The sequence below is a fragment of the Leucoraja erinacea genome, chromosome 5 (assembly GCF_028641065.1).
Source record: "Leucoraja erinacea ecotype New England chromosome 5, Leri_hhj_1, whole genome shotgun sequence".
Classification (NCBI taxonomy): Eukaryota; Metazoa; Chordata; class Chondrichthyes; order Rajiformes; family Rajidae; genus Leucoraja; species Leucoraja erinaceus.
In genome coordinates, this window is record NC_073381.1 from 94,171,838 (window position 1) to 94,187,812 (window position 15,975).

The 15,975-nt window shown below is 49.5% G+C and overlaps 1 protein-coding gene across 3 annotated transcripts in view; it reads left to right on the top strand.

Annotated features, from left to right (window-relative positions):
• The first annotated feature begins 323 nt into the window (after positions 1 to 323).
• klhdc3 (kelch domain containing 3) overlaps positions 324 to 15,975 on the top strand; it is a 40,142-nt gene continuing 24,490 nt past the window's right edge. For 2 of the 3 annotated variants that reach the window (XM_055636282.1, XM_055636283.1), the window contains exons 1-3: positions 325 to 416; positions 4,415 to 4,655; positions 11,881 to 12,057. In XM_055636282.1, the coding sequence (XP_055492257.1) occupies positions 4,502 to 4,655; positions 11,881 to 12,057 (331 nt within the window). In that variant the 5' untranslated portion in view covers positions 325 to 416; positions 4,415 to 4,501. Of the gene's footprint in view, positions 417 to 4,414; positions 4,656 to 11,880; positions 12,058 to 15,975 lie in introns of all 3 variants that reach the window. The other variant, XM_055636284.1, reaches the window with a different exon arrangement.

A 15,975-nucleotide genomic window follows, 5' to 3' on the forward strand; every position in this document is an offset into this window, starting at 1 on the left:
CAAAAGCAGCAAATGGTTTTCAGGTCCGCCCGTCCCTCACAGCCGCTCTTGATTTAAAAATAGAGTGAACTTTGACACTGAATAGCCAATGGGACTTCGAAGGACAGGGCAGACTCTAATTATATTTTGAAATGAAAGTTGTTGATAACTGTCAGTTGATAACCTTGCAGGTCGGCTGTTCTCCATTGGACAGTTCGTGTAGTAGCTGGCTGGAAATAGCATGGCGTGTATGAAATACAAGGAATCCAGGGGCTATTTTGAGTGTAGGGCGGCACCCTGCCAAGTGAGGAGAACTACCGAATATATTGCAGGTTCGGTAGTGTCTCGGGCGAGTGCGGGAGACTCATTTCCCGTTTGTTCTCCTTTATCCGGGGAAGAGATTTCAGAGACTGCTGCTCGCTGTTCCATCGCACCCCGTGAGTAACCATTGATGGCTTATACTAAACCCTCCTCTCCCTTGAGAGCCATGGCCGCAGCTGTCGGGGACTGTTCCCCTTGGGACAATTGAGTCTGTCTATGAGCTCCTGAGGTTATAATTTGTTAATGTCGGCTAATCTGCAGCAGGAAGAGGTTGAAACGAGGAACGGCAGATGCTGGTTTAACTTGGGACGGCACGGTGGTGCAGCGGTAGAGTCGCTGCCTTTACAGTGCCAGAGACCCCGGTTCGATCCTGACTGCGGGTGCTGTCTGTATGGAGTTTGTACATTCTCCCTGTGACCGTGTGGGTTTTCTCCGAGTGCTTCAGTTTCCTCCCACACGGCAAAGACCTACAGGTTTGTAGGTTCATTTTCTTCGGTAAAGACTGTAAATTGTCCCTGGTGCGTAGGATAGTGCTAGTGTACGAAGTGATCACTGGTCGGCGTGGGCTGAAGGGCCCATTTCCGTGCTGCATCTCTAAGCTAAACTAAACAAAATTCAACACAGAGTGCCAGAATAAATCAGTGGGCAGAATCTCTGGAGAACATTGATCGGTGACAGTTTGGTTCGAGACTCTTCAGACAATTTGTGGGGGGGAGAGAAGAAATCTAGAAGAGAAGAGAGACAGGACCAAGCCTAGCATTCTCGGTAATAGGTTGATACTGGTAAGTAAGGTTTTCAAAAGCAGATGGTTGGACAATGGCCTGAGATGAAAGGATTGAAAAGTTGTGAAGCTAAATGAAGGAATGTAGGGGGAAGGGAAAGGGGAGAAATGGGTGGGGGGGTGGGGGAACATGTGGGACAATGTTGTTGCACAAAGGGCGGTGGGTTTATGGAACGAGCTGCCAGAGGAGGTGGTTGAGGCTGGTACTATCACATTTAAACCACATTTGGACTGTTGGATGGGATAGGTTGAGAAGGATATGGACCAAATGCAGGCAGGTGGGACTAGTGTAGATGGGGCATGTTGGCCGGCGTGGATAAGGTGGGCTGAAGAACTTGTTTCCACGCTGTGTGACTGAACTGGCAAGTTTATAGTGAATGACCAGTGAAGATGGAGACAGAGAGATCAAGAAAGGGGAGAGAGGTTTTAGAAATAGTCCAAGTGAATTTGAGGGCTATGTCGAAGTTAGTGGTAATGTTAATGAAATCAGCAAGTTCTGTACAGTTATCTGGACTACAGTTGCTTCCACCCTGCCTTTTGTAAAGACACGAACCCTATTCTCAATTTCTCCATCTCCCCCGCATCTACTCCCAAAGTGAGGATTTTCCATTTCAGGACATCCGAGATGTCCTCGTTTTTTTAGTAAATGTGGTTTCCCCCTTGCTGTCATAGATGGCATAGGTCCCTCACCCGTGTCTCTCCTGTGTCCCGTAGTTCTGCTCTCGTTCCCCCTCTCCCCAGACGGAACAAAGATAGAGTTTTGATAGGATAGAGTGGGGGGGAAGCAGTCCGACGATTTGGACCCAGTGGCAACGAAGGAACGGCAAGAGATTTCCAAAGTAAGCCCCTTAAAGCCCTGTCCCACAGTACGAGTTCATTCCAAGGGCTCTCCTGAGTTTAAAAAAAAATCAAACTCGTGGTAAGCACGGAGAATGAACATAGCGGGTACGTCGGAGCTCGGGGACGTCTCTTAGCGCTAACGGCAGGTACTCGGGAAGACTCGCTAACGGCAGGTAAGCACGGGAAGACTCGTGAAGATTTTTCAACATGTTGAAAAATGTCCACGAGAGCCCCGAGTACCGACGAGTGGAGAATTACCGTAAATCTCTGAGTTCGAATCAGGGCAAACTCGGGAGAGCTCTTGGAATGAACTCGTACCGTGGGACAGGGCTATTATGGGGCTGGAATTGGAACCTGCAGGTGGTGGTATTCCCCAGCAACTAATGTCCTCGACCTCCCTGGTGGTACAGGTGACATTTTTGGTAGGTGTTGTCCGAGTGGCCTGGACAAGTAATTGCAGCGGATTTTGTAGATGGTGCACAGTACAACCACTGTTGGCTGATGGTGATGGATGTGAGTCATTAGAATACCAATCGCGGAGGCTGCTGTTACCCCCTGTTGCTGGGAGACCTGGGGTGCACATATCCGTGCAAGTAGTGGGTTCCATCACTGTCCTGAGGTGGGGTGGTTATATCAAGGAAGATACCAGAGCAGTGCTGAGTTGCGATTCAGAGTACTTTAATCCTTGGAGCGCAGGAAGATGAGGGGTGATCTTATACAGGTGTATAAGATCAAGTGAACGATAGATCGAATAAATAGAACAGTCTTTTACCCAGGGTGGGAGAATCAAGAATCACGAGTAAGGGGGGAAATATTTAATAGGAACCTGAGGGGCAACCTTGTTACACAAAGGGTGGTGGGTGTATGGAATGAGCTGCCATCTGAGGTTGTTGGGGCAGGTACAATCACAACATTTGAAACACATGTGGACAAGTACATGGATAGGAGAGGTTTAGAGGGATATGGGTCAAACGCAGGCAATGGGACTATAGTAGATGGGGCATGTTGGTCAGCGTGGCAAGTTGGGCCGAGTGGCCTGTTTCCACACGGTAGGACTCTGAGTGAACAGTGAGGTGGCATCAGTTTGGGTTGAAATCATGAAGAGCCGGGTAAAGAAGATACAGTTGGGATGGTTTATCAACCCCCTGATGGGGCTAGAAACAAAGCAGGAACAGGGGAAAAATAGCAAGTGTTTGAAAGGAGATGCAGGAAGATTGTAAATGCACAGTCTATTACCCAGTCTGGGAGAATCAAGAATCACCGAAACATCACCTAAATTCCCAGAGGAACCTGAGGGGAAACCTTGTTACACAAAGGGGGCTGGGTGTTCTTTGAGCTGCCATCTGAGGTTGTTGGGGGGTTGAATAGAGGTTTTTAAAACATGTGGAGAGGTACATGGACAGAGTTTTAGAGGGATATGGGTCAAACGCAGGCAATGAGGACTATAGTAGATGGGGCATGTTGGTCAGCGTGGCAAGTTGGGCCGAGGGGCCTGTTTCCACACGGTAGGACTCTGAGTGAACAGTGAGGTGGCGTCAGTTTGGGTTGAAATCATGAAGAGCCGGGTAAAGAAGATACAGTTGGGATGGTTTATCAACCTCCTGAAATGGGGCTACTAAACAAAGCAGGGAAAATGGGAAAATAGCAAGTGTTTGAAGGAACCACAACCACAGGAGAATTTAATCTAAATATATTTTGTCTGAAGAAGGGTCTCGACCCAAAACATCACCTATTCCCAGAGATGTTGCCTGTCCCGCTGAGTTAATGCAGCATTTTGTGTCTTATCTTTAATCTAAATATTGATTGGTATTTGTATTTGTATTGTATTGATTGGTATTAAACCAAATTTCGTTTGAACCTCTGGGTTCAAATGACAACAAATAAATTGTATTGTATTGTGTCCTGGTGGGTGTGCCAGCTCTCTGCAGATTAGTCCAGTCAGCCCAGGTTCCACTGTTCTATCCCTTGCCAATGTTTTGCTTTCAAATATGTTCTGTTTCCCTGCAGCCCTGCAAACTTCTCTTGTTCCTGTAGCATAACGGTTCAACGTCGCCCCCTTGCTTTGTCCCCCGGGCGTCTATTTATGAATCCCAGGATACCCCGCGTCTCACTCACCACTTTCTCAAATGTCCTGTCACTTACTGGGCTGTGAATACGTGCACAAACGACTCCCTCTGTTCCAACATGCGCTCTGGATATCTTCCACTAAACTGGCAACGTCTCTGCCCTGCCAAAGTGTGTCACTTTGCAACTTCTCAGTTTTAAGTTTCAATTGCCATTTGCCAGCCATTCTGCTGGCCTATATATATATATATATATATATATATATATCCCCTGCAGTGTATTATCATCCTTGATGTAAATTCTTTAAAGAGTGTTGATGTCACACGTGATGTGCGGGGATGGTACGTGTGGGCGCTCCATTGGCCCGGTGCATGTTGGCTTGGCGTGCTGACCCAGGAGCAGTGACGGTACCCTGTTCTCTGCCCACAGCTATGTTCAGGATGCCCCGGGCCTGAGCCACCTGGACGGGGCAGCTTGCGGGCTGCTCCCGGGGAAGCTGCCGGCCAGCTGAAGGCGATGTTGCGGTGGGCGGTGCACCTGGAAGGTGGTCCGCGGAGGGTGAACCATGCAGCGGTGGCTGTGGGGCACAAGGTCTACTCCTTCGGGGGGTACTGCTCAGGCGAGGACTACGAGACACTCCGACAGATTGACGTGCACATCTTTAATGCGGGTAAGCACCAACCGAAATGTGAGGGAAGGAACTGCAGACAGTGGCGCAGCGGTAGAGTTGCTGCCTTGCAGCGCCGGAGACCCGGGTTCAATCCCAACTACGGGTGCTGTCTGTACGGAGTTTGTACATTCTCCCCGTGACCACATGGGTTTTCTCCGAGATCTTCGGTTTCCTCCCACACTCCAAAGATTTACAGATTTGTAGGTCAATTGGCTTGTTATAAGTGTAAATTGTCCCCACTGTGTGTAGGATAGCGTTAATGTGCAGGGATCACTGGTCGGTGTGGAAACGTTGGGCCGAAGGCCCTGTTTCCGCGCTGTTTCTCCAAACTAAACTAAATTAAGAAGCTGGTTTAAATCGAAGATAAAAGTTGGAGTAACTCAGCGGGTCAGGCAGCATCACTGGAGAAAAGTAATAGGTGACGTCACCTTTCCCTTCTCTACAGAGAAGTTGGCTGACCCACTGGGTTACTCCAGCTTTTTGTGTCTATCTTCGGTAAGCACCAACCGATCCTGTTCCGTTCAGAGGGACTAACACTGTCCCTGCCCGGCCACCCTTTTGCCCCCGCTTATTGTACCCCCAAACCCAGGAGTTGCACTTGGCGTTAGTTGGGATTCAGTTCGATTCGATTGTCAGTGTACAGTTAGATCTCAGAGCGACATAGGTCCTGCTGATCAGTCAGAGGTGTTGTTTAGTGAGTGACAAGGCTAAGAAGCTGGACCTGCAGGCAACGGAGAGACCACCTGTAGCGCCTCCCGGATGGTACAGTCCACACAATGCTGAGCCCCTCCATGGGACAGACTCAATGGAGGGGAGCGTCTGATGCGTCGCACCACCACCCTGGCACTTCCGGTCGGAGACAGAGCAGTCCCAGGATGCAGTTGGTAAGTGTCTCTCGAGTTTTTTCGGTAGAAGTTCACCAGGATCTGAGGAGACAGATGGACCTCTTCAGTCTGCTCAGGATGAAGAGACGCTGATGAGCCTTCTTGATCAGAGTAGAGGTATTGTGGGTCCAAGAGAGGTCATCGGAGATGTTGACTCCCAGGAACCTGAAGCTAGAAACACGTTCCACCTCCGTCCCGTTAATGTGGATTAGATCTCAGTGGTCCTGCTGATCAGAGGCTAGTGTGAGGCAAGGCTAGCTGGAGCAGACAGCAAACCTCATGGGATCAATCAATCAATCAACCTTTATTGTCATCTTGCAAGCAACAGTTGTACAGTGCAAAATGAAAAGACATTTCCCAGGGAATACCGGAGCATCGCACATGAAATTTAAAACATTTCACACATAATAACACTAAAAACAATCCAGTCCCTGATGGAACAGTATAAATAGTTAAAAGCAGGTAAAACAGCAACGTTAAAATACAGTAAAACAATTATAAAAATGTCCGGGGCAGCTGATTTGAGTGGCCAGTGCCAGTTATTAAAGTGTCCGTGCCAAGCCGCAGAATCAAGTGACTGTGAGTACAGAGTGACTGTTTAGCAGCCTCACAGCCTGTGGTAGGAAGCTGTTTAGCAGTCTTGTAGTCCGGGCTTTGATGCTGCGATATCTCTTGCCTGATGGCAGGAGATCCAGGTGTGTGTGGAGGGGGTGCAGTTTGTCCTTAGCAATTCTCTGAGCTTTTTTCAGACAGCGGCTCTGGAACAGTTCTTGTACCGAGGGTAGGGAGACGCCAATGATCCTCTCTGCTCCCCTCACTACCCTCTGCAGAGCCTTCCTGTCCGAGCAGTTGCAGGTGGAGTACCACGTATTTATGCAGTACGTGAGTACAGACTCCACCGTGCCCCTGTAGAAAGTCCTGAGGACGTTGGTGGGGAGTGAGGCCTGTTTTAGTTTCCTCAGGAAGTGCAGTCGCTGATGGGCCCGTTTGACGGTCCCAGTGGTGTTCCTGGACCAGGTGAGGCTGTCCGTAATTTGCACACCGAGGAACTTTATGCTCTCCACTCTGTCCACTGTGGTGCCACTGATGTTGAGCGGTGTATGTTTTGGCTGCGCCCTCCTGAAGTCGGCAACCACCTCCTTTGTCTTGTCAACATTTAATTCTAGATTATTTTTGCTGCACCAGTCCACTAGTTGTTTTACTTCCTCCCTGTACATTGATTCGTCATCTCCGCTGATGAGTCCCACCACTGTTGTGTCATCCGCGAATTTAATGATCTTATTGTCCCTGAATCTGGCAGCACAGTCATGTGTGAGCAGTGTGAACAACAGCGGGCTGAGCACACAGCCTTGAGGGGAGCCGGTGCTCAGCGTGATCGAGCCTGAAGTGTTCTTGCCAACACGGACTGACTGCGGTCTCTCTGTCAGAAAGTCCAAGATCCAGTGACACAGGGTGGTGTTGAGGCCCAGCAGGGTTAGTTTCTCCACAAGTCTCTGTGGGATGATGGTGTTAAACGCTGAGCTGAAGTCAATGTACAGGATTCTGGCGTATGTGTTTTTGTTTTCCAGATGCGTGAGTACTGTGTGCAGCGTGGTAGAGATGGCATCCTCTGTAGAACGGTTGGGGCGATAGGCAAACTGGAGGGGGTCTAACGATGAGGGGAGGCTGGCAGTAATGTGGGGTTTCACCAGGCGTTCAAAACACTTCATTATTATTGGGTTTAAGAGGGAACTGCAGATGCTGGAGAATCGAAGGTTACACAAAAAAAAGCTGGAGAAACTCAGCGGGTGCAGCAGCATCTATGGAGCGAAGGAAATAGGCAACGTTTCGGGCCGAAACCCAACCATAAAAGGGTTTTGGCCCAAAACGTTGCCTATTTCCTTCACTCCATAGATGCTGCTGCACCCGCTGAGTTTCTCCAGCTTTTTTTGTGTAACCCTCATTATTATTGGGGTCAGGGCGACAGGGCGGTAGTCATTTAGGCAGGCAACCACTGGTTTCTTCGCTATGGGGATTATCGTGGAAGTTTTGAGGCATGTGGGGACATGCTAAAGATATCTGTTAGCACATCTGCTAACTCCTCAGCACATTCCTTGAGCACAAGTCCTGGGATGTTGTCGGGTCCGACTGCTTTCCACGGGTTGACCTTGGACAGGGTTCTCCGTGTGTCTACACTACACTCACCTTGCACACTAACATTATCCGATGCACGCGCGAGGACAATTTTAAAACTTTGCCAAAGCCAATTAACGTGCAAACGTACATTACGTACATCTGTGGAGTGTGGGGGAGACCGGCATACCAGGAGAAAACCCACGCGGTCACAAGGAAAACTACCAACTCGGCATCCGTCCTCATGATCCACCCGGGTCTCTGGCGCTGTGAGCCAGCAACTCCACCTGAGCCGCCACTGAGAGAGCCTGCCTCCCCGAGGATGTCACGCTGACTGCTGTATGCACCACTTAACCAGACAGCAATCACCAGCCGTTGACAGCTCTTGCATTCCACACCTTTGCCTCTGAACCTCATTGACGAGGCAGGCAGCAGGCACTCCGCAACTGCGGATGGGCGGTGGGGGGATGTGTCTCGTACCAATGAGCTAACAGATCCCTCGAGCACACCAACATCTGACACTGCCGCTCTTTATAGGATGAGAAAAGACTCCAAATAAATGCGGCCACCATCCTCTGGTTCTCCTTGCTCACGGCAACAGAGGACAATGATGCCGGAATGGAAACTGAGCTGCCAGTCTCGAATAATCCTCCAACCATCATCTGTCTAGTTTACTTTAGTTTAGAGGTACAGCGCGGAAACAGGCCCTTCGGCCCACCGAGTCTGTGCCGACCAGCAATCCCCGCACATTAACACTGTCCAACACCCACTAGGGATAATTTGCATACACCAAGCCAATTAACCTACAAACCTGCACGTCTTTGGAGTGCGGGAGTAAACCGAAGATCTCGGGGAAAACCCACGCGGTCACGGGGAGAATGTACAAACTCCGTACAGACCCGTAGTCGGGATCGAACCCGGGTCTCTGCGGGTGCAAGCATTGTAATGGCAGCAACTCTACCGCTGTGCCACTGTACCTCTGTGTGAGAAACTTCCCCCCTCGGGTCCTCTCTAAACACGCAAGTGTTTTATTGTCATACGTACTTAACCAAAACAATGACGTTCTTACCTTATTTATGCCCTCCTGTCTTAGACACGTCCACTGTGGGATAAAGATTCTTACCATCTGACCCATTGATTTATGCCAGAGCTTTGTGTTTTTGCCCATGATTCCAGCACCTGCAGTTCACTGTGCTTTCATTCTAACTATGTCTGGTCTAATTCCCACTCATAATTGTGTATACCCCCATTAGGTCATTCCTCAACCTCCGAAGCTCCAGGCAAAACTTTAGACTTTAGAGACACGGTGTGGAAACAGGCCCTTCGCCCCACCAAGTCCAAAATGCTGCCGCTCGCCTTTTAACCGGAACTCGAAAGAGGGAGCACATTACGCCAATTTTGGCCTCCCTTCACTGGCTCCCAGTGCACTTTCGAGTTCATTTTAAAATTATTTTATTTGTTTTTAAATCATTGAATGGCCTCGCCCCGCCTTACCTCTCTGAGCTGCTCCACCTATATGCTCCTGCCCGGTGCCTCAGGTCAGCGGATCAGCTGCTCCTTGAGGTACAGATTCAGATTCAGATTCAATTTAATTGTCATTGTCAGTGTACAGTACAGAGACAACCAAATGCATTGTGTACCAATGTACCAAGGTCTAAGCGGAAGCTCAGAGGGGATAGAGCCTTTTCTGTTGCTGCCCCGGCACTCTGGAACACCTTGCCGCTGCAGATCAGACAGGCCCCTTCACTGTCCATCTTTAAATCCTGCCTAAAAACTCAATTTTATGCACTGGCTTTCGACACTGGCTGAGACATTGTTCCTGTTTTAGTGCTTTTAATGTCTTTTAATTTTTACTGTTTTTATAGTCCTGTCGTCTTAATGATTTTAGTAGTTTGTAATAACTTTTTGTTGACTTCCCATGTACAGCACTTTGTGGTAACTGATGTTGTCTAAAAGCGCTTTATAAATAAAGTTATTATTATTATTATATTAAATCCGTGCTGACCAGCATTCACCCCTTACATTAGCACTATCCTACACACCAAGGACAGTTCACAATTTACAGGAGCCAATTAACCTACAAACCTGTACGTCTTTGTTTATTTTTATTTTGTTTCTTTCTGGGTGACATTCTTGTGTATCTCTTCTGCTGCCGCACGCTCTAGAGTAATTGTATCTTTTCTGCAATGTTGCCGTGTTATCCTAAGATTCTGGCGGCTGGGGTGTACAGACAATTGCTGCCTCCTGGCTCGGCTGTTGGTATAATGCCCCTGCCTCTTCGATACAGGGGCGATGCTGGTGCTGGGATCTGCGTTCAGTCCAACAGCGGCTGTTGTGGATCTTAATTTAAAGCTGTGATAACAAACCTCAGCTGCTAAAATCTTGGGCAAAACACACAGTGTTGGAGGAACCCAGTGGATCAGACAGCACGAGGGGAGGGGGGAGTGGACAGATGACGTTTTGGGTCGGGGCCCTTCTTCCAACAGAATCGGCTCCTCCATAACTTAGTTTTGTTAAAGTTGATTGGAATGTCGGAAAGCCTTCTCCCGAGTCGTTCCCGGAAGGAGAGGTGCCTCCGTTATTCCTGTGCAACTTCAGAGCCAGGATGCGTGGCTGGCTCTGGCCTGTTTTCAGGAATGTTGCAGTTCTGCACCGGGAAAGGACAGGCGATAATTGCTGGCATCGCCCACTGCTTGATTGAGAGGGGATCTTGTAGAAACTTACAAAATTCTTAAGGGGTTGGACAGGCTAGATGCAGGAAGATTGTTCCCGATGTTGGGGAAGTCCAGGACAAAGGGTCACAGCTTAAGGATAAGGGGGAAATCCTTTAAAACCGAGATGAGGAGAACTTTTTTCACACAGAGAGTGGTGAATCTCTGGAATTCTCTGCTACAGAGGGTAGTTGAGGCCAGTTCATTGGCTGTATTTAAGAGGGAGTTAGATGTGGCCCTTGTGGCCAAGGGGATCAGAGGGTATGGAGAGAAGGCAGGTACGGGATACTGAGTTGGATGATCAGCCATGATCATATTGAATGGCGGTGCAGGCTCGAAGGGCTGAATGGCCTACTCCTGCACCTATGTTCTATGTTTCTATGTACCCCGCTATTGCACAGTGGACTGCTGGCCCTCCCCGGCTTACGGGTGCCCCAGTTATGAACAGCTTGAACGTCTGGGAGACCGGTTGTGGGACTGCAGGCATCTTCTGTCAGATGGGAGAGGCTATTTCTATGTGCCTTTTCTCTCCCGATTTACCCCCCTCCCCAACTTCCATGAGTTGGGTCAATTCGTGCAGAGCTGGGAGTGAGTTGCTGTCTCCGAGTCAGTGAGTCCAGCTGGCAGCCACTCTACCAGCGCCTGCTCACTGTGCTGTCAATTATGTTTCTGTCACGCTCTCCCCCACGCTATCATTGTTAATGTTTCTATCACGTTCGGTTCTCGGGAATGACACTCGGTCATGACCTGTGGACATAGAAACATAGAAAATAGGTGCAGGAGTAGGCCATTCGGCCCTTCGAGCCTGCACCTCCATTCAATATGATCATGGCTGATCATCCAACTCAGTATCCTATACCTGCCTTCTCTCCATAACCCCTGATCCCTTTAGCCACAAGGGTCACATCTAAATCCCTCTTAATTATAGCCAATGAATTGGCCTCAACTACCTTCTGTCCATTCTCTGTGTGAAATTTATTTTCCTCATCTCGGTCCTAAAAGATTTCCCCCTTATCCTTAAACTGTGACCCCCTTGTTCTGGACTTCCCCAACATCGGGAACAATCTTCCTGCATCTGGCCTGTCCAACCCCTTAAGATTTCTGTAAGTTTCTATAAGAAACCCGTGTCCAGTGCTGAAGAGCATATTGCTTGTCACCTGTATTAACATAGAGGGGTCCCAGGTCTGCTGCCCTCGTCCCCATACAGTGTGAGTTTCTTCCCAGATGTCATAAGACAACTGAACCATCCTACCAACTACTCGAGAGCAGTCCTGAGCTACTATCTACCTCATTGGAGACCCTTGGACTATCTTTGATCGGACTTTACCTTGCAGTAAACATTATCCACGTTATTCCCTCCCTCATGTTTCTGTACACTGTGGATGGCTTAATTGTAATCATGTATTGCCCTTCTGTTGACTGGTTAGCACCCAACAAAAGCTTTTTACTGTATTGTACACGTGACAAAAACCTAAACTCAAGCTGAACTTGAATGCAATCTTTCCTCCCCTGCCACAGTTTCACTTCGCTGGATGAAGCTCCCGCCTTTCCGATCGGAGCGGAAAGATCAGTCGCCTCAGCTGCCGTACATGAGGTACGGCCACACTGCCGTACTGGTCGATGATGCCATCTACATCTGGGGCGGAAGGAATGACACTGAAGGAGCGTGCAACGTCTTGTACGAATTCGACATCCGTAAGTGCATTCCTGGAAGTTACCTTGTCCCGTATTTTCCTGTCTGTCAGGTTGAGAGGGTGTGAACTATCGGGAGAGGTTGAGTATGCTGGGTCTCTATTCCTTGGAGCGCAGGAGGTTGCGGGGCGATCTTATGGAGGTGTATTAAATCATGAGAGGAATAGATCGGGTAGACGCTCACAGTCTCTTGCCCAGAGAATGGAATTGAGGACCAGAGGACATAGGTTCAAGGCGAAGGGGAAAGATTTAATAGGAATCCGAGGGGTGACTGTTTCACACAAAAGGTGGTGGGTGTATGGAACAAGCTGCCAGAAGAGGTAGTTGAGGCTGGGACTATCCCGACAGTTAGACAGGTACATGGATAGGACAGGTTTGGAGGGATATAGACCAAGTCGCAGGCAGGTGGGACTAATGTAGCTGGGACATGTTGGCCGGTGTGGGCAAGTTGGGCTGAAGAGCCTGTTTCCACACTGTATCACTCCATGACTGACCGATGGAAAGTGGGGAGAAGAGTAACAGTAGCAGGAGAGCACCAGCATATTGAAGAGGTGGCATTGAGGGGTGTCTTGCTGATAGAGGGGTGGTCTCAAGCAAAGTTGAGATTATTGACATTGGCATGGTTTGGCCCTTTATTTGTCACATGTACCGAGGTACAGTGAAATTCATTTTTGTATATAGTTCAGTGCAAGTATCACTAAGCACTTAGATATATCTTAGATAAGCATCTCAGATACAGTACAAGTGTGTAGTAATAGTAGTGTGTAGGAAGGAACTGCAGATGCTGGTTTACACCGAAGATAGACACAAAATGCTGGAGTAACTCTGCGGGACAGGCAGCATCTCTGGAGAGCAGGATGGGTGATGTTTCGGGTTGAGACCCTTCTTCAGACTGTACACTGTCCACTGAGTACACGAGGACAATATACAGAGTCGCCAGTTTGGTGCCATTTTAAGTCGTAGTTGTTGCGAGTGGAGGGTTCGTGACATGACCATGAAGGCCTGTTGTCCAGCTGGGGCTTCCGGGCGGATCCACCATCCCCGGTCCCCGATGGGCGAGCTGGACCTTCCTGCTGAGTCTTGGTGCCTCCGCTCCCTGGGATACTGCCGCCGCGGGCGCCCCTCCCCGGAACACAAGTATGATGAGCTACAAGTGCAAAGAAAATTTTCCTTGAGGCAGCATCACAGTCATGTATAGACTCAGATCACACACAAAATGTAAATCATACACAAATTGCAGGGAAATTCTACAAGACAGCGAAAAGAAAAAGAGTGCAAAAAAAAAAAACAGGATATTAGTACAAACGTACACAATTAGAAAAGGAGCCCATTGTATTTCAGGAGTTGATCCACAGTGTTGAGTTGCTGAGGTTGGAATAGGGTTGTGCAGGTCAGTTCAAGACCCTGATGGATGTAGCTGTTTTTGAACCTTTTGGTGTGAGACTTCTGTACCTGCCGCACAATGGCAGCAGCGAGTAACCCTCCATGTTGGACTTTTGATCCAGATACCGTGTCTGGAGGCAACCTTTTGGATGCTTTTGAATGATACCAAGGAACTGTGCCTCCACCACTTCCACAACTCTCTGAAGCTCTTGCATTCCTGTGTCTTACATTGCTGTCCCCAGAGCTTGAGTAAAGAATTTCCCCCTGCATCTGTGGAATTTTGTAAACTTTGGTGACATGCTGAATCCCTTTAATTCAAAGAAGTCCAAGCACTCTTGCCTTGAATCTTCCCTATTCTCAATCGCGAAAAAGCTTGTCTTTCATGTATCCCAAATGTCTCCAGCAATGAGTTACACAATTAGACCGTTGCCATAGTCCTGGTGGTATTGCAGGAGCTGATGGAACAAGCTGCCGTGCATGGAGCACAGTGTTGAGTTGCTGAGTGTTGGATTAGGCTGTGTGCAGGGAACAGTTCAAGATCCGTGATGGATGTAGCTGTTGCCGTGTGAACCTTTTGTGTGAGAAGCTCTGTACCTGCCGCACGATGGCCGGCAGCAGCGAGTAGATGGTGTGTGCATGGAACCTGCCATGTTGGACATGTTTGATGGCAGATGCCGTGCATGGAGGCAGCACTGCTTTGGATGCGTTTGATGTTGGGGAGGGCTGTGCCTGTGATGCACCGGGGCTGAGTCCACAACTCTCTGCAGCCTCTTGCATTCCTGTGTCTTAGAATTGCTGTCCCCAAGCTGCCATGCATGGAACAACTGCTGTGCAGGGAATTTCCTGCAGTGCATGCCGTGCATGGAATTTTGTTAGTGTGTTTGGAACAAGCTGCCGTGAATCTCTTTAAAGTTGCAAAGAAAGTCCGTGCATGCACTGGCCAGCCGCCAAGCTGCCGTGCATTTTATAATCTGGGCATCGCGAACAAAGCCCATGCCGTGCTTGCCTTGCATGGCGATCCGTGCAAATTGCTGCCGTTAGCATGATGAGTTAGCACCATTGAACCGTTGCCATGCATGGAACCTGGTGCATAGTGCATGGAACAAGCTGCCGTGCATGGAACAAGCTGCCGTGCATGGAACAAGCTGCCGTGCATGGAACAAACTGCCGTGCATGGAGCAAGCTGCCGTGCATGGAACAAGCTGCCGTGCATGGAACAAGCTGCCGTGCATGGAACAAGCTGCCGTGCATGGAACAAGCTGCCGTGCATGGAGCAAGCTGCCGTGCATGGAACAAGCTGCCGTGCATGGAACAAGCTGCCGTGCATGGAACAAGCTGCCGTGCATGGAACAAGCTGCCGTGCATGGAACAAGCTGCCGTGCATGGAACAAGCTGCCGTGCATGGAACAAGCTGCCGTGCATGGAACAAGCTGCCGTGTATGGAACAAGCTGCTGGAACTATCCCAACATTTGAGAAGCAGCTAGATGGATGGATAGTTTATGGATAGCACAGGTTTGGAGGGCTATGGACCAAACACAGGCAGGTGGGACTAGTGTAGCTGGGGCATGTTGGCCAGTGTGGGCAAGTTGGGCTGAAGGGCCTGCTTCCACACTGTATCACTCCATGACTCTATGGTGAAGCTTCTCCCACAGTGTTGTTGGGACAGGGAGCAGGTTCTGTGTAGTAATGTTGGCTTGTCCATGAATGGTTCTTCCAGTGTAGAGAAGGCCACGTCGTGAGCAATAAACGCAGTGGGCCAGCTTGTAAGAGGGGCAGGTGACCCTCTCCCCGATCTGGAAGGTCCATTTACATCCCTGGAGGGGTGAAGGGTGAAGGGTGAGGTGAAGGGCTGGTGTTGCACCTCCTGCAGATGCTGGGGAAAGCGGCAGGGAATGGGGAAGAGTGAGTGAACCAGAGAGTCGTGTAGAGAGTGGTCCCTGTGGATGGTAGAAGGCAGAGAGAGGAAAACGTTCCTGAAGACTATCCCTTTTATGTCTCTAGAGCTGGGGTTGTGAAGGGGAGGTGAGACCGGACGTACATGAAATGGATGAAATACATTGTTTGGAGAAAATGCAAAGGCCGGGACGTTGGTGGGTGCTCCCCTGCTCTCGTTCCAATGGGGCCGTTGAATGCCCTCAAAGCAGAAGAATGCCCTCAAAGCCAACACACCCTTGGCACCAACTTGTCCTTCCATCCCCAACTGTGGGCAGAAGCCGCTGAACAAAGGGATTGCTTTTGGCAGCAACCATTTCCAGAGCATTTAATGGGCTGTAGGGTTTGTTGGGCTGGTGAACGAGGCTCCACAGGTGCTGCCCTTGCCTGCCCAGGAGGTGGGGATGCCAGTGCAGTCCAGCCTGTGGGTTTGCCAGGGGAATGGGTAGAGAATAGATGTGGGAAATGTACTTGTCTGTGGTGTTTGCCGGGGAGGGAGGACTGATAGAGGCATAGAGTGATACAGTGTGGAAACAGGCCCTTCGGCCCAACTCGCCCACACCGGCCAACATTGCCCCAGTTACACTAGTCCCCCTTGCCTGCGC